Source organism: Macrobrachium rosenbergii, unplaced genomic scaffold, assembly GCF_040412425.1.
Source record: "Macrobrachium rosenbergii isolate ZJJX-2024 unplaced genomic scaffold, ASM4041242v1 282, whole genome shotgun sequence".
Lineage (NCBI taxonomy): Eukaryota > Metazoa > Arthropoda > Malacostraca > Decapoda > Palaemonidae > Macrobrachium > Macrobrachium rosenbergii.
The window spans coordinates 1,914,354-1,932,841 of record NW_027100730.1 but is presented as its reverse complement, the minus strand read 5'-3'; the positions used below and the strand labels follow the sequence as shown (position 1 = coordinate 1,932,841).

Below are 18,488 nucleotides of genomic sequence, written 5' to 3'. Positions count from 1 at the left end.
TATAAAAGTTGTTTAATTGATAATCACATTTGTCATTACAGAACAGGGAGGACAAACAGGGACAAACTGAATCCAGAACATTCTTTAGAATTACCTTTGAAAAGTGAAACTGAAGGTGCATTATCACTACCTTCCATAGATCAAGAAAACAGCAACATGGCCGCCTTTAGTGAAACGAGTGATGGTAAGTTTTTGTCTCTGGATCCAGTGATGGAGATCAAGACAGAGCCAGAAGTATTCTTTGAGTCCAGTGAAGGCCGAGGTGATGAGTATTCATGTAAAAGGAATTCAGCCCTGATTGAAAAAGGTTCACCAACTGTAGCATATTGGGAAAAAAATGTTTTGAATGTTGAAGGACACATGCCAAGAATGAATCCAGAACATTCTTTCAGAATTTCCTTTGAAGAGGGAAAATGACGATGCATTATCACACTCTTCCGTAAGTCAAGAAAACATCAACATGACTGCCTTTAGTGAAACCAGTAATAGTGACATTTTGTCTCTGGATCCAATGATGGACATCAAAATAGAACCAGAGGTATTCGGTGAGTCTGATGATGATGAATATTCATATGAAATGAATTCAGCAGTGAATGAAGAAGAGCCACTAACTTGCAAAAAGGCAGTAAAACAAGAAAGAAGGAATTGTCACGAAGGAGAGAAGCCTTTCAGATCCACTGACTGTGAGAAAGCATTTTATGAGAAAGTTAATCTTACAAGTCATATCACAAATCCTACCAGAGAGAAAACATTCATATGCAATGAATGTGGGAAAGCATTTTCTAGAAAAGATCATCTTACAGATCATATGAGAATTCATACTGGTGAGAAGCCATTCACGTGCAAGGAATGTGGGAGAGCATTTTCCAAGAAAGATAATTTTACAAAACATATGCAATGCATACTGGAGAGAAGAAATTCATGTGCGAGGAATGTGGGAAAGTATTTTCTGAGAAACCAAGTCTTGCTGTTCATATGAGAGTGCATACTGGAGAGAAGCCATTCATGTGCAAGGAATGTGGGAAAGCATTTTCCCAGAAACCAAATCTTACGCGTCATATGAGAAGTCATACTGGAGAGAAGCCATTCATGTGCAAGGAATGTGGGAAAGCATTTCCCGATAAACCAAATCTTACAGTTCATATGAGAAGTCATACTGGTGAGAAGCCATTCATGTGCAAGGAATGTGGGAAAGCATTTTCCCATAAACCAAGTCATATACATCATATGAGAATGCATACTGGAGAGAAGCCATTCATGTGCAAGGAATGTGGGAAAGCTTTTTCCCAGAAACCACATCTTACAGCTCATATGAGAATGCATACTGGAGAGAAGCCATTCATGTGCAAGGAATGTGGGAAAGTGTTTTCCCAGAAACCACATCTTACAGCTCATATGAGAATGCATACTGGAGAGAAGCCATTGAAATGCAAGGAATGTGGGAAAGCATTTTCCAAGAAACGAAATCTTACACGTCATATGAGAATTCATACTGGAGAGAAGCCATTCATGTGCAAGGAATGTGGGAAAGCATTTTCTGGGAAACCAAGTCTTACTGTTCATATGAGAGTGCATACTGGAGAGAAGCCATTCATGTGCAAGGAATGTGGGAAAGCATTTTCCCAGAAACCAAATCTTACGTGTCATATGAGAAGTCATACTGGAGAGAAGCCATTTATGTGCAAGGAATGTGGGAAAGCATTTCCCGATAAACCAAGTCTTACAGTTCATATGAGAAGTCATACTGGTGAGAAGCCATTCATGTGCAAGGAATGTGGGAAAGCATTTTCCCATAAACCAAGTCTTGCAGTTCATATGAGAATGCATACTGGAGAGAAGCCATTCATGTGCAAGGAATGTGGGAAAGCATTTTCCCAGAAACCACATCTTACAGCTCATATGAGAATGCATACTGGAGAGAAGCCATTCATGTGCAAGGAATGTGGGAAAGCATTTTCTCAGAAACCAAGTCTTATACATCATATGAGAATGCATACTGGAGAGAACCCATTCATAAATAAGGAATGTGGGAAAGCATTTTCATAGAAAAATCATCTTACATTTTACATGAGAATGCATACTGGAGAGAAGCCATTCATGTTAAAGGGAATGAGCTTTACGTATTTATCATATATCACTGTAAAATAAAAATATGCCAGTAGTTTTGATTAAAATACTTTTGCTTCAATTTTAATTACGTTCGGGTTTCATCCATGTTGCTGATGCACGATAATTTATAGTCATTAGCAGCTTGAACATTGTTTTCTCAGCTTCAGCTACAACTTGCAGCTTAAATTTAGCAGTATATTTCCTTGCTGATCTTTTATCCATAGCGAATAAGGGTATAATGTAAAAATATCTCAGTCTTATTCTAATTAATGTCATTTGTACTATAACCTACGGTAATTGTGTATTACCGTAGGATGGTTGAAATACAAACAAAACGGCTGTTGTTATCTGATTCGGTGATAAACAAAACAACAGTTTCTCGTTCGGTTGTTTATGGCTGTACGCATTTACGCAAGAGTATTACGTTCTAACAGTACTTTTATCATTCTCTGTTACTTTTTTAACTAGAAGATGGGATAAAGAGTTGGAGGAAAAGAAGTTGGTCTATTGTGATGTGGTCTCTCTCGCTGCCTGATTGTACGCTGCTGCCTGCACCCACTCGAAATTGAAAAACATTTTATGAATATTGTCATATCGGTATTAATTGCTTAACCCATTGCAAAATCGAATTATCACAAGTTGAAATATCGTAACTCGAGCACTACCTGATTATTTTAATAGTTTTATCACAAAAAGTGCATTTAGTCATGAAAATGAGATGAAAATACAGTAATTAGCCATTTACAGTAAACCCTCAATTTATCTGCTGTAATATATCCAAGGCTCTTGTGGAGATTGGAGTTTTGTGGATATGGTTAAAAAAATACTTCATGGATGCAAAATGTCAATTGTTTGGAATGAATCTCACCTACTGTTGAAGTTAGCTTATATCTTCGTGCCATTAGGAGCAATCACCACACAAAATGAAAAATAGCGCTTGGCTAACATGCTAGAACTGTCTCAGTAATCACCTGTTTCCCACCAGGTGGCCTTGGAATTTTTATGTTCGTGTCAGAATTCTTCATGCCGTGTGCTTATCCAGGTGGTGTAAATCGGCATTAGTAATAACTTTGATGATTTCTGGCTTATTTTCTCCTGTACGGTATTGTGCTTGTTTTCTGTTCATGCATTATGTCATCTCCAACAAGCAGAGATGAAAGCATTAGGCTGTATGGGAAAGAGTTTGTGAAAGCGAGTGTTTTGGTTGTGCAGGACTACGTAGCCTATATGTTAGCCTCCTCCTCCTCCTCCTCCTCCTCCTCCTCCTCCTCCTCCTCCTCCTCCTCCTCCTCCTCCTCCTCCTCCTCCTCCTCCTCCTCCTCCTCCTCCTCCTCCTCCTCCTCCTTCCTCCTCCTCCTCCCTCCTGCCTCCTCCTTCTTTCCTCCTCCTCCTTCCTTCCAAGAGAAAGAAGGTCCTGGAACCTCCTGTCTGTCTCCTCCTCCTCCTCCTCCTTGGACTCCCCTCCTGGTCTGTTGGTCTCTCTCACTCCTTCTTTGCTCCCTGACCAATATTTCAGTAGAAAAAATAATAATAATAATTGAGATGTTTCTTTTGTTATGGTTAGATATTTGCCCGCATACAGTGGGGCTCTGTGTCCATCTGATTGACCTGTTTCATTTTCTCCAAGAGAAAGAAGGTATTGGAACCTTAGTGTCTGTCTGTAGCCCGCCCTTTGGACTGCCCAGGGTCTGTTGGTCTTCTTCGCTGACAGGAAACTGCGGCATGTTTCGGGACCAAGGTCCTCTCCCAGCCATTTCTCCGGTTTGGGTTTGGCGAGTTCTCTGGACGAGTTGTTTGCAAGTTTGGCGCTCGCATTCGCCTGCTCAGTCGTAGTCCATCTTCTATTGCCTCGTATTCATCACTTTGCGACAATTACAGTGTTCCTTTTCGTAATGGCGGCTCTTCCTCTCTTGCCGCGTACTTATCTAGAGTGAGTTAGCCTGGTGATAGAACAGCTCTCAAGCATTGTACAGACTGATCTGCAGTCATCACGTGTACGTGGGAACATCGAGCAAGAACTCACAACTGTGTTTGTAGAGTGAGCTCTTAGCAACCAACTAATCTAGGCGATGTGCCTGCATGTTGCTGGCTTCATCTAAAGAACAGAGGCGATCTGGGAATTGTATCCTTTAATGCTGGTTCTTGGATGCTACTGCTTCTATTTCCAGATTTGAAAGCTGCTTAGGACTTGCATACGATATGTCTTCTTCACCTTCCTCTGTTCAACTTGCAAGTTTCAAGTTCTTGGACCAAGGAAGCAAAGACTCATAGGTAAGGTACTGTACTTTGGCCTAATTGTGAGACGGAATTACCTTTCAAATTGGTATTTCATTCTTAGCAGTATAGCTCTATTACTGCAAGAGTATTACATATATATATATATATATATATATATATACACAGTATATATGCATATATGTAGATATGTATGTATATGTATGCATGCATGTAGATACATGTAAGAGATAATGGTGATGATAATTATAAATATCAGGCCTGAAGAAGCAGTTTCACGATGGTTCGTCAGAGTTGTAACCTCTCCTTGATGGACCTACTTCTGAGGCTAATGGGGGGAATGTCTTATTCCTTTTGCAACTCAGTTGTGGTAAAGTAACAGAAACAGTTGTGTACAGATCATATAAAGTAGCCTTGCTCAACCATTAGTAGCTGACTTTGTGGTGTCCGACATTGTCTCCTTCACCCCTGTCTCCTTAACACCTAGATGTGTAGAATCAGGAGTCTAAAACTTCTTAGCCATGCTTCCCTCTGGGTACTGCACCCTACTGTGCGGAATTCACACCACAAACAACACAACACGCAACACTCACCCTGATCTTCGGTTGCTGGAGATGGATAAGGTCCACGGTCGCCAATCACAGCACACACCCACGAAACAAAAACTTAAACCGACCCTCCACCAACAACGAACCAACAAAAAAAAAAAAAAGACACACATGAACCATTAATGTGGTCCCAAAAAACAGACGAACTCCCCGTTCACTTTCAAGGTTGGACCTCAACTCCCAAGACTTCCCCAAAAAACGAAAAACTCCCGACAGACAGAGAGACAGCCGTAAAACCAACTCCAACAACCGAACCACTCACAACGACAATTACACTCTCTCTCTCTCTCTCTCTCTCTCTCTCTCTCTCTCTCTCTCTCTCTCTCTCTCTCTCTCTCTCTCTCTCTCTCTCTCTCTCTCACAAAACGTTGGGAAATGCTAAATAAAAACAAATTTCTTCATCCCTCTATATTTCTCCCCCCTTTTAGTATTTCCCAACCAACACCTTTCACACCCCTTTCAAATCACCTTACGCAACACCCACGGATGCTCACTAGCAGGTCCTCTAGATCGCGTTCGCGGGCACGCAATCATTCTCTCAGACTCGCTTTCTCTTCCAGCAACATTCAGATTTACATTTTCTCCTCCATTCTCTCTCAGATTCACGCTATCTTCTTCACTATTACCAATCTCAATTTCATCCACAATCTCATCTATACCCTCTAACTCGTTCCCAAATACCTCCCCAATTCTTCAACTAACCCATCCCATTCGCTCATTGACCTTTCCGATTCTTGCAACGATTCATTCATGCTTTCAATCACTCGTCTATCACTGCTATGCTCTCTTACTCTTACACTTTCGCTCACCTCCAACTGTTCACTAACCCCTACACGTTCAGTCAACTCAGTTATATCAAACCCGCATATGCTAATACGTTCTATCCATACCATCCCATTCATCCGTATTACACGCTTTATCACTCATTTCCACGTTGGCACTCACACCCCTATCACACAACTTACGACCATTCAGTTTACTTACGTTATTCCCTTTCTACGTTTTTACCATACTCTATCAAAACAAATTGCTGATCCTCCATACACAAGCTCTCATGCATACTTGGTTCACCCACATTCGATTTCAACCATTTATACACCCCATTCTCTCTCACATATTCCGGTACATCCTTCCATCTACAAATTGGCTGTGATGCGCTCGCATTTCTCTCACACTACCATCTACACATACTTCCCCTACAACATAACTAAGCCCACTGGGACCAACTTCCAACACCTCATACAGACCCTCAAATTTTTCCACGCACTTTATTTACATTCAACCGCCCTTTCTCGATTACTTCTTTCAACACTTTCTCGCCCACCTTGTAACTTTCAAACCTTTCATGCGCCTTCTTCCATACCTCCCTATCATTCTCAGATAGACCCAATCTCGGTCTCACTATCTTTTCAAAATTTAACATATTTACACGGAGACATACCAATACCCTTATGCACGGTGGCGTTGTATACCCACAATGCTCGCCCAACGTTTACATCCCAATCATTATCACATTCACTCATCATACCTAATATCTCTGTCAACGTTCTCACCGTTCGTTCCGCCAATCCATTCGCACTGGGCATATCACGGTAAAGTACACATGTTCTATGCCCCAATCACGCAACATTTGCTCAAACTCCCATCCAACAAATTCAGGCCCATTGTCACTCAACATTTGCGTAAATTGCACACACACATTGGCAACATCACTTGACCCACCATTCTCGCTACAGTCTCACTCTTTTTGTTCCGAATCGCTACCGCATATGCAAACTTACTCAAATGATCTACCATTACAACCATTCCCACATGTCCTCTAGCAGTCACAGGCAACGACACACAATCAATCACAACCATCTCAAATAACTCTTTCATCTGCAATCGCAACACAGGTGGATTCGCATGCACACTTTGATACTTACCCTTCTGACAGTCCGCACACGTAATCGCTACATCCGCACAAATTTTACTCAATCCAGGCACATACAATCTCTCTCTCATACATTCCCATAATTTATTTTTCCCCCCAGATGCCCAAACCTATTATGCACCAATAAACACATACCCACGGCTGCATCTTCCGAAAATACTGGCACATACACTTCCCCATCCCATATCCCTTCCTGATGCAAAAATAAACTATACCTTTACATACAACAAATCTCTTAGCACTTCAGCATACACTTCTAACTCAGACGGCCAACTTCCTACTCTTACACCCCCTAACACACACTCTCTTAACATATTTATTTTCATGCACTGATTTTGCATCTGCTTAATTTCCTCTTCACTCAACAAATCATTTTCACTCCTTGCAATATCTACCATACCTACAAAACTAGTTTTAGACACATCCCCCTTTTAACCTTCAAAGTTTCCCTGCCGCCCTTTCCTAAAATTCCCCCCGACATCCACACTTATATCATGCATTCTCATAAAATCAATTCCTAATAAAAACATGTTGGCATATCATTCTCATCCATGACTACAAAATTATGTATTATTTCAAATCCCCTAACTGAATTTTTAATTGTACCTCCTCCCATACTAACACACTCCCTTGTCCCAAACCATGTATCCATACACTCGTTGATTTTCTTTTATATCCCAATCGCACCTTTCCAATTCACTAACTACTGTACTACTCACTAACGACACTTGTGCTCCGTGTCTACCAAACTACAATATTTATTCTGATCCACCACTACATTCGTTACTAATTTACCTTTCGCTTCATGCATACACGCTCTCACGGCTACATTCACCTGCTTAGCTTCCTCACAACCATCCTCATCGCATTCATCTTCAACGATATCCTCAACCCTACCCCTTATTCCCTCATTTTCCCCACAATCACCTTTCTTAACCAGCCAGCTACAAGTATCCTTTCCACAGTGAACATTTAAAATCACATTCGTACCACTTTCATTCACCCTTCCTTTATACTCTACCGGCCTATTCCATCCAAAGAACAATCGTACTGTAATTTTAAACATTTCCGCCACTACCAACAACACTTTCACTAACTTTTCCTCCTCATCTAATTCCCTTCCTTCCTCACGCACTCCTCCTTCCGGCATCTCATTCATCACCTTTTCACGCAACTCGTTCATGCTCGCAGGTACTCCGTCAATCAACCCATTTATTTCCAAACTACTCAACCCCCCAAACAGACATTCCCACACTCGATTCTCCCCTACATACTGTTGCTTTACCACAAATCCTACAGGTACTTGGTCCGGGTCCCAGTCGCTCCTAACCCTATCATCTCGTTCAGTCCACATACGCGACATAGCATCTGCAACAATATTCTGTCTACCTTGTACATACTCTACCTTAAAACTAAACTCATTCAAATCCTCTATCGTTCTCGCAATTCTAGCATTCACACTCTCCTTCTTAACCATATATACTAGCGGTCGATGGTCCGTCCGTATCACAAAATCTACCCCATACAAAAATACTTTCAACGCTTTCACACAAAACCTTATTGCAGCCAATTCCTTTTCAATCACGGAATATTTCAACTCTGCCTTTCCAAACGCCTTGCTCACATACGCAATTACTCTCAATTGTTCTCCCCCATTCGCCTTCTGCATTTGTACCAAGCATCCTCCCATACTATATTTACTTGCATCCGTATACAGTTCTAGTTTATTCGCATTCTCACTATAGTCCGGGAAAGCCAACGTCCACGTCTCTTGCAGCCTCCTCTTTCAATCTCTCGAACGCTTGATCATTCGCTCATCCCATTTCAATCTTACACAATTTCTCTTCCCGTCCATTCAGTAAGTGGTTTCCCGATCCCTGAACAATCTTTTATAAACTTCCTTCCAAACTCAATTAAACCCAAAAATCCTTTCAACTCACGCACGGTCCGGGGACGTGAAATTCCCTCACCTTATTCACGAACTTATCACTCTTCCTTACACCTCTTCCACTCACCATATGCCCTAGGAATTCCACCTCCCCAGCCAACCAAGCACACTTTTCAAGTTTTACTTTTATTCCTACTTCTTCCAACCTTTCTAACACTCGTTCAAGCAGTTCCATATTCTCTTCTACAGTCTCACTCGCAATCAAAATGTCATCTATAAAAACAGTTACCTTCTTGCGATCAAACCCAGCCAGAACCACATTCATTGCCCTTTGGAAGGCAGCAGGCGCATTAGCCAGTCCGAAACTCAATCTTGGAACTGGTAGTGGCAGGAACCACTAGAAAAGGCCGTAATATGCCTGCTCCCCTCCTCCAGAGGCATCTGGTAATAGCCCCTTACCAGATCTAATTTTGTAAACACTTTCATTCCATTCATCTTGTATACACAATCAGACACCACATTCATCGGGAATCGCTCTTTCACAGTTACTTCATTCACCTTCCGATAATCCACACACATTCGCAAACTTCCATCTGGCTTACGTACCGGTACAATGGGGCTATTCCAGGCGCTCGTACTCCTTTCAATCACTCCCACCCTCTCAAGCTCCTCACACTGCTCCTCTATCTCACGATTGATAGACGGAGAAAAATGTCGGGGACGCTGATATATGGGGGTGTCGTCTTCCAGAACTATTTTAAATTCGGGAAGCTTGATCCCCAAAAATCCTCGTCTCCACGACTCAATGCCCCCGCCTATCCCACAACATTCTCCTCAATCGTTCTTTTACGTTATCACTTACATTTTCATCTACCTTTACTCTTTCCTTCAACTCCTCATACGTCCAATCATTAGCTCCTTTCAAATCACCTGTCATCACCTGCCGTACCTTCACGTACCTCTCATCATCCACATTCACCAACGTACGTAATATTCCCACGCAATTTCCCTCACATATTCCTCGGACTCGCTTCTTCCTGCCACTCGGCAATGACGTTATATATACCCTTGGATCTCCCATGTTCAAAACCCCATCATATACACACACATTTGCCCTGACTAATTTATTTATGTCTATTCCCTCAACCACATACTCACACCTATCATTGTTGGCTATCCCGAGGCTATCCGGCCATGCCACTTTCACACTCACAACTTCTCCAATCTCATGTGGCACTTTTACCCTCTCTGTCGCAATTACAGGCACTCTCTTCCACAATTTTTGCTCAACCCTACCATCCTTCCCCAAATACAAATCCCCAAGCACATCCCCTTTCATACGTAATTCAATTACATTCATACTAGGACGGACCACCATCCCGCATTTTTTCAAAAACTCACATCCCAATAAAATATCATATTTATCATTCGTACTCTCAATCACACAAAAATCACTTTCATCCATCACTACACCCCAATTTCTAACCGTTCACACACTCTTCCAACCACTGCTACCCCTAAATTTCCAATCCCTCTTACTTCCCCCTGACAGTTCCTAATCTCACACGTATTCCTCAATTTCTCACATCCATTCTTAAATATGACATTCATACTACACCCGGTATCTACTAAGGCAATCAATCTTACTCCCTTACAACACACTTGCACACTCATGCACTCGTCAGTCTTTCCAACAAAACCTCCCTCATGCAACAACCCCCTCACGTACATGCATCACACGCACCGCTTGCATCCTGGAGGATCCACCCATTTGAACCCCCTTCACACTCAGTTTCCCGAATTCGCTGTCACAGTCACCCTCTTTCGTCTACATACACTTGATACATGCCCTTCCATTCCACATTCGTCACACTTCGCTCTCGGTTCTGAACACATTCTCGCATAATGCCCATTCTTACCACAGTTGCCACATATTACATTCACTGGGTACCCCTACAACCATTAGCAATATGACCCACCTGTCCGCACCTGTAGCATTTAACCCCTATCTTTCAGACACTCCCTTACCAAATGTCCCGGTTGCCCACACCCTGAAACACGCTCCCAAAGCCCACCTACACTCATTCTTTGTATGTCCTTCCTTTCCACATCTAAAACACTTCGCTCGACTTCCACTCATCGACCTTCCCCTTTGTACACTACTATCCCTAACCGGTCCAACCCGTTGTTCCCTTACAAACCCACCATTCATCCTCACTGGCACCTCCACATTACTTGCTCTTACACTCCTATCTATTACACTATCGGCCATTCTCATTGGGCCCCTCAACACTGCATCCTAAAGCTTCCAAACTCTGGTACTCTCTCATCTACCCCAGCCCTTACACTTACACTTCTGCTCTCTTTTATAACCCTGTCAAGCTCATAATCTTCTACAATTTCCCCCAAGTCAACCTTTCATTCGTCCATCTTTTCTTCTCCTTCCGCTTCAAGTTCACAAGTTCTCTAACTCCATCTGGCACTGTCCCTAACAACTTCCGTACTAACTCCTTACATTCATCTATCCCATCATCCCCAAACTTCTTCCTTGCCAACGTCTCCAGCCTACAAGCATACAGTGACAAGGTTTCCCCAGCTTTCATTCTTGCCTCATCAAATTCATTCTTCCTCTTATACTTAACACTCACTTTCATACGCCTCGCTTGCTCAACTAGTCTAGCTTTCACCTTGTCATACTCAACATCTCCCACACTCATAATAACCCTATACATATCAAGCAAAAACCCAGTCAAATATTCTCCTAATTCTCGTGCCCACACTCTCTTACTCTCCCCATACTTATCCTGACAAAACCTTTCATACTCCCTAAAGAAATCATGCACATCCCTACTTCCATACTCATTATACTTTTCACACACCAGGGTACCTCCCTCACATACATAGCCTTTCTCACTTTCACTCTCACTTTTCGCTCTGTCCTCTGTCCTTTCATACCCTCTTCCAAATACAAAGAGTCCACTTCTGCACTTACATTCATCTTACTCATTACACTCTTCTTCCCCTCTTTTTATCCACTTTTATCCACTCACCTCCATCCACCTCACTATCACTACTGCCTTCACCCTCTCCCTCTTTCCTGCCTTTCCCACTTCCTTACCCTTCTTACCAGTTTCCTTTCCTTTTCCCTTCTTCCCTTTTTCTTCCCCTGACTTATCCTTACTTTCCCTCTGTTCCTTCCCTTGCTTTTCATTCCCTTTTCCTTACCCTGCCTCTCATTCCCTCGTTTCTTACTTCCTATTCCCATATCACTTTCATCACTCACGCTTCCATTCACTTCTTCCTCCTTTTCTTTCTCTCTTGCCCCTTCACACATTCCAGAGAACCTGCCTCCAACAGCCCCTTCTCCAAAAACACCCTTGAACATACCTTTCATCATTTCTTCCACACCTTTCATCATTCCCTCCAACTTTTTATCCATCCTCTCTTCCATTCTCTCTTCTTCTCTCTTCTGACTCTTTCATCTCCCCTTTCATTTCTTCTTTTGCACTTCTTAGCATTCCCCCACCTCCTCCAACTGACTCCTCAATCTCTCATTCTCACCCCTCAACCACGTATTCTCCTCTCTCAACCTTACCAGTTCCTCTTCCATCCTTCTCTTCAGTCACACTACCAGCCACCAGTCTCACTTGCAGCTGCAATACCAGCTGCCCCACGTTGGGCGCCAAATATTATGTGGCGGAATTCACACCCACAAACAACACAACACGCAACACTCACCCTGATCTTCGGTTGCTGGAGATGGATAAGGTCCACGGTCGCCAATCACAGCACACACCCACGAAACAAAAAACTTAAACCGACCCTCCACCAACAACGAACCAACAAAAAAAAAAAGAAGAGACACATGAACCATTAATGTGGTCCCAAAAAAACAGACGAACTCCCCGTTCACTTTCAAGGTTGGACCTCAACTCCCAAGACTTCCCCAAAAAACGAAAAACTCCCGACAGACCGACAGACAGAGAGACAGCCGTAAAACCAACTCCAACAACCGAACCACTCACAACGACAATTACACACACACACTCTCTCTCTCTCTCTCTCTCTCTCTCTCTCTCTCTCTCTCTCTCTCTCTCTCTCTCTCTCTCTCTCTCTCTCTCTCTCTCTCTCTCTCTCTCTCTCTCTCTCTCTCAAACGTTGGGAAAATGCTAAATAAAAACAAATTTCTTCATCTGTCTATACTACAGCCTTTTTTGCATGCAAGTTCCATATAGAGTTTCCCAAACCAGGCTCAAGTTCTGCTTCAGTAGTGATCTGTCTCACATTGTAAGTGGAAAATTACAAATGTAACCATAACTGATGTTTTGGACTCCCAGTTTGAGTAGGCCTTGTGGTTCCTCAGAAGGCCGTGTGCAGAGTGTCAGAAGTGTCAGGCAAAGGGTCAGGAAGAACCTTTGGTAGCGATGGTTCTCAGGGAAGGAGACCTTGTACCTTTCTTACCCTATCAACTTCTGATATCCTTCTCCCCCCACTCTTCACACAGAGAAGCTCAGAGTTGGGAGGGCTAAATTGGACAGTTGTTATGTAACAAGACCATGGAGCCATGGGCATTTCGAGCCTCAGCCAGTTTGCTCGGCTGAACATTGCTTCTCTGGCCACACTGAACCACCATCCTCATTCAATGTGGTAGTCAGCTAACTTTAACAGTAGGTAAGATTCATTCCAAATAATTATAATTTTCATGATAAAATTAATTATTTGAATGTTTACCTACTGCTAAAGTGGAAACCCACATCTCAGTGGGTGGTCATGAAGAATTCTGAGAAACCCTAAACATTCTCACCACCTGGTGGGTGGTCATTGCAGAGACAAGTTTTATTTTTATTTTGTATGCCAGTCGCACCTAATTCCAGATATAAGCTGGTGTACCCAAATAATTAATTTTATCATGACTTTTTTTTTGCAGAGTACACTGTTGTACAGTATATGCTTTTAAAGAATACTTGTACAATACTGTAAGTTTTATTTTTTTGCTGATAAATGTGTTGTAAATGCTCTCTCTCTCTCTCTCTCTCTCTCTTCTCTCTCTCTCTCTCTCTCTCTCTGTTTGCATTGCCGGAACTGTTTACATTGCCGGAACTGTTTACATTGGCCAAACTTGAAAAATCTCTCTTTTATTAAGAACAACCCTTGGGGAGAAATCTTTTTTATGAAGAATAACCCTTGGGGAGATATCTTTTTTATGAAGAATAACCCTTGGGGAAAATCTTTTTTGAAGAATAACCCTTATCTTTTTATGAAGAATAACCCTAGAAATCATTTTTATGAAGAATAACCCTTGCACCTATTTTTTTTCTTTTTATGAAGAATAACCCTTTTTTATGAAGAATAACCCTTGGGGAGAAATCTTTTTATGAAGAATAACCCTTGGGGAAATCTTGTTTATGAAGAATAACCCTATTTATGATGTTTTTTTAAAGAATAACCCTAAATCTCTTTTATTAAGAACAACCCCTGGGGAGAAATCTTTTTTATGAAGAATAACCCTTGGGGAGAAATCTTTTTTATGAAGAATAACCCTTGGGGGGAAATCTCTTTTATTAAGAACAACCCTTCTCTTTTTATGAAGAATAACCCTTGGGGAGAAATCTTTTTTATGAAGAATAACCCTTGGGGGGAAATCTCTTTTATTAAGAACAACCCTCATGAAGAATAACCCTCTCTTTTTATGAAGAATAACCCTTGGGAGAAATCTTTTTTATGAAGAATAACCCTTGGGGAGAAATCTTTTTTATGAAGAATAACCCTTGGGAGAAATCTTTTTTATGAAGAATAACCCTTGGGGAGAAATCTTTTTTATGAAGAATAACCCTTGGGGAGAAATCTTTTTTATGAAGAATAACCCTTGGGGAGAAATCTTTTTTATGAAGAATAACCCTTGGGGAGAAATCTTTTTTATGAAGAATAACCCTTGGGGAGAAATCTTTTTTATGAAGAATAACCCTTTTTATGAAGAATGACCCTTGGGGAGAAATCTTTTATGAAGAATAACCCTGGGGAGAAATCTTTTTTACGAAGAATAACCCTTGGGGAGAAATTTTTTTTATGAAGAATAACCCTTGGGGAGAAATCTCTCTTTTATTAAGAACAACCCCTGGGAGAAATCTTTTTTATGAAGAATAACCCTTGGTGAGAAATCTTTTTTATGAAGAATAACCCTTGGGGGGAAATCTTTTTTATGAAGAATAACCCTTGGGGGGAAATCTTTTTTATGAAGAATAACCCTTGGGGAGAAATCTTTTTTATGAAGAATAACCCTTGGGGAGAAATCTTTTTTATGCTTATTTGATATTGAAAGCTACTATTCTCTATTGCATTTTGTTACCTCCACATTAAAGATCTAGTAAACATTTCATTCAAATCTTATTAAAGATGTAATAAAGCATTATTGTTATTTATTGGTGTGGCATAAAAATTTACACCTTCCAAAACATCTTGAGCTACTAGAGCTTAGGCTATCGTGTGTTTTTGGTTGAAACGACCTTTAAGCATATTTATTGCACCATATTTATTGAAAATACTGATTGATGCAATACATTCCATTAAAGGGTATTAACTGTATCACACACTGTATATCGAGTCTGTACTCTGAATGTGAGCAACTTATAGAAGCAAGGTGACACACGCCGGGTTCTGTGAGGTCTGGAAATCTATCCTTGAGTGCTGGCAAAAGTGAGAGAGAGATGCAAGACTGCAATTTGCATTACCACCTTCGAAGGATAAAAAGAATGATTACGCTTCACATTTGCCTAAATCGATAACAAGAGCTTTTAAACCTGCAGGGTGAAGAGAGAGAGAGAGACTTACAGATATCATGTACAGTAGTTTTTAAATGGTTACAACTGAATGAGCGGCAGACAAGATCTAAATGCAATACCTGATCGTTTTCTTGTCTCTCTGACTTATGCGGGTAAGAAGTAACTGTTGCCCCCAATGCATTCTCAGTTAGGACTGAATGAAAAGTGAGCAAGAACCAAAGCAGTGCCTAGTCTTTCTTTGTGTTGTATGGACAGGCAATGCCTTTAATTACTTTACTATGCAATTAAATTTACATAGTCAAAAGTTCAGTTGATTTGTTGATTACGTGTAGATTACCTTTCTGCAACCAATTTTAGCAATACTGTAGTATCTGGTTACCACCCTTCTGTCGCATTATGTACGACCATACGATTACAAGCTAACTTCCCGTAATAAAATGTGGTTCATATATTTGTGTTTAGCATTAAACATATTGCATTAAATGTTTACCCAAGGTGTCAACTAATGCTATCGGATTAGAGTGCCAGCCCTCCCTGAATACAGGTAAAATATAACTGCCAACAAAGTGACCATACACCATTACAACATAAGTTCCTTTCTTGGGCATTGATTTCACAAGTCCTCGCTTAGTCCATTAAGTAAAGAAACCAGCGACTGTTTTGCAAGTCTTGTTTGTAAGCCTTAGTGATGGTATGTATCTTATGTACCTGATCAGTGCAGAGAGTAAGCGTGTGTGTTGAATATGTAAGCACTAGAGACCTTATGTAACTTTCAGCATGGGAAGTCTTGTATTGTCAACTTGATCAATTTTCAGTGTTACCATGCACAGTACAGGGAGTCCCCAGGTTACGACAGTCTCAGCATTCATACGTCGATCCGATCTTATGATGCTAAGAATTCTTCACTTTTTTTTTTATAATTTTTTTAATAAGTACTTGCTGGATTTATTGCCAAATATTTTTATCATTTTATCTCGTGTAGCAAGATTGTGTGAGTTGAAGTGAAGAATATAGTATTATTATTATTAAGATCCGACTTAAGGCGAGTTCAACTTCTGTTGCTGCCTCAGGAACGGATCTCCATCGCAACTTGGGGACTGCCTGTATTGCTTAGGTTTCTCATGTGTAATATCAAATACTATTTGAATGGCCTCACAGCATGTGATAAGCTAACATGCTCCTATGTTTTGTATCAAACCAATTGTATTTTTGTACATTCTTGCCACAATGTTGGCCTGTCAATAAACCCTACCCTGCAGTAAATGTTGGACTATTTACTTTTAACTTTCCTTAAATTGACTTTTTACTGACTGAAAACAAACAGATTTTCCCATAACCTGAGAAATAATCGCCGTCTTCAAGAGCTTTTCCTAGAAAGGAATAAACAGTACATTTTTCAAAACACTGGAATACTATTGTCATCTAAAGGATGGACTCAAAATAGCCAATTTTTATTAAAGTAATTTGTATTTTTCCTAACGTACAAACCTGGAGTTCTTTACTTAGGGTTTCAGCTTGAAGACACGAGATGGAAGGCTGTTAAATTTTCAGACATGGTCATTAACCACCAATGGTAGGGGGGAAGCCCTGTCCATTCGTCATTCTGTAGTCCACTTTGCCTTTTGGGCTAGGTGCCAGAGTGAGGGGTGGCTGAGGTGGGCCGTAAATATAAAAATCTTCAGGTTTGCACGTTAGGGAAAATAGGAATTACTTAAAAATTTGCTTTTTGTTCCTACACGAATACAAACCTTCGTTCTTTACATAAGAGACTTACCTGTTGGGGGGGTGAGTCTGAGCAATTCTTTGAACCGACTGGTTGGTTCTGCCTACCTGGGAATACCTTCCTGTTCTGGAGGAGCTAGGAAAGGAATCCCACACCTCTAGCTTGTTGGAAACATGGAATGTTGCAACTGCTAGACCTTTGGGCTTAATGTAATGAGTTTGCATGAATACCGTGAAGAAGGCTTGGATGAACCCAGTAGTTCTGGAGACAATAGAACTTGCTAGTAAAAACTGATGGGTTGTTGTCGCTGTCAATCCCTCTCTCCCCTTGTCGAGAGAGAGGGGGACATGTATCTAATCCTTCTACTAAAAGATGAAAGACAGGTTGCCCTGTCGTGTACTCGCCTGCATAATTCGTCCATCCAGCATGTGACGACTCGCCACCTTCCTCTCTGCCCAATGGGAGAGGAAGGTAAAAGAGAAACGGGAGGAGACCAGTCGCTCACCCACATTCTCTCTCTCTTTTATCTCAGCCGCTGTCTGTCTCTGCTTCAGACCTCCGTCAAGACCAATGGCTCCACCAACAAGAGGAAGAGGCACCTCTGGTCACCAGGGAGCTGGTCCAGTAGCGACGAGACTCAGAGGCTGGAGAAGCGTTCGCACGTGGAACTGAGCAACAGCGACGGTGAGGTGGAAAATAGGACTTCCTTGTCCCATGAGGACGCCAGGAGGAGGAATGGCCATGTCATGATCACGTCCAAGGTAGTGGACTCCAGTGCCAGTAGTGGACTCCTGGAATGCCAATGAGTCGGAAGTGGAGTTTAATGAACACGTCAAGGGGGGAAGTAACGGGACTGTAGATCAGTCTAATGTTATTCCAGATGTGTCTAGTGTTGATAGCATTGTTTCGAACTTGAACTCTGGGGTCAGTAATGTGAGCAACAGTATTGTTGGTCAGCCGGAAAGTGACTTGGCCATGAACTGTGCAGGTAGCCAGGCCATACCCATTAGCAGTATATCAATTGACAACAATGGGCGTTATCATTCAACACAGAAAATAATAATCCTCTCTTTCCAGCATCCTTGCCAGTGCCGAACAGCGTTGAGATGGACTCGGTTGCTCCCTCTGTCAGTTCGAACAAAGAGAGGATTATTCAGAACGGGGTGAATCAAGGTAGCATCTCTTGCAATGCCTCGTTCTCCCAGGAGAGCAG

General features: G+C 41.6%; 2 protein-coding genes across 2 annotated transcripts in view; one reads left to right on the top strand and one right to left on the bottom strand.

The window, feature by feature from the left end:
* The window catches only part of LOC136838228 (zinc finger protein 271-like), a 526,618-nt gene that overhangs the window by 152,365 nt on the left and 355,765 nt on the right, over nt 1–18,488 (bottom strand). The window lies entirely within an intron of this gene.
* Nucleotides 70–2,130, top strand: LOC136838230 (zinc finger protein 569-like). The gene is given in 2 exon segments (XM_067103091.1): nt 70–893; nt 896–2,130. Coding segments are annotated over 2 exon segments (1,584 nt in total). The 5' UTR covers nt 70–460; the 3' UTR covers nt 2,047–2,130.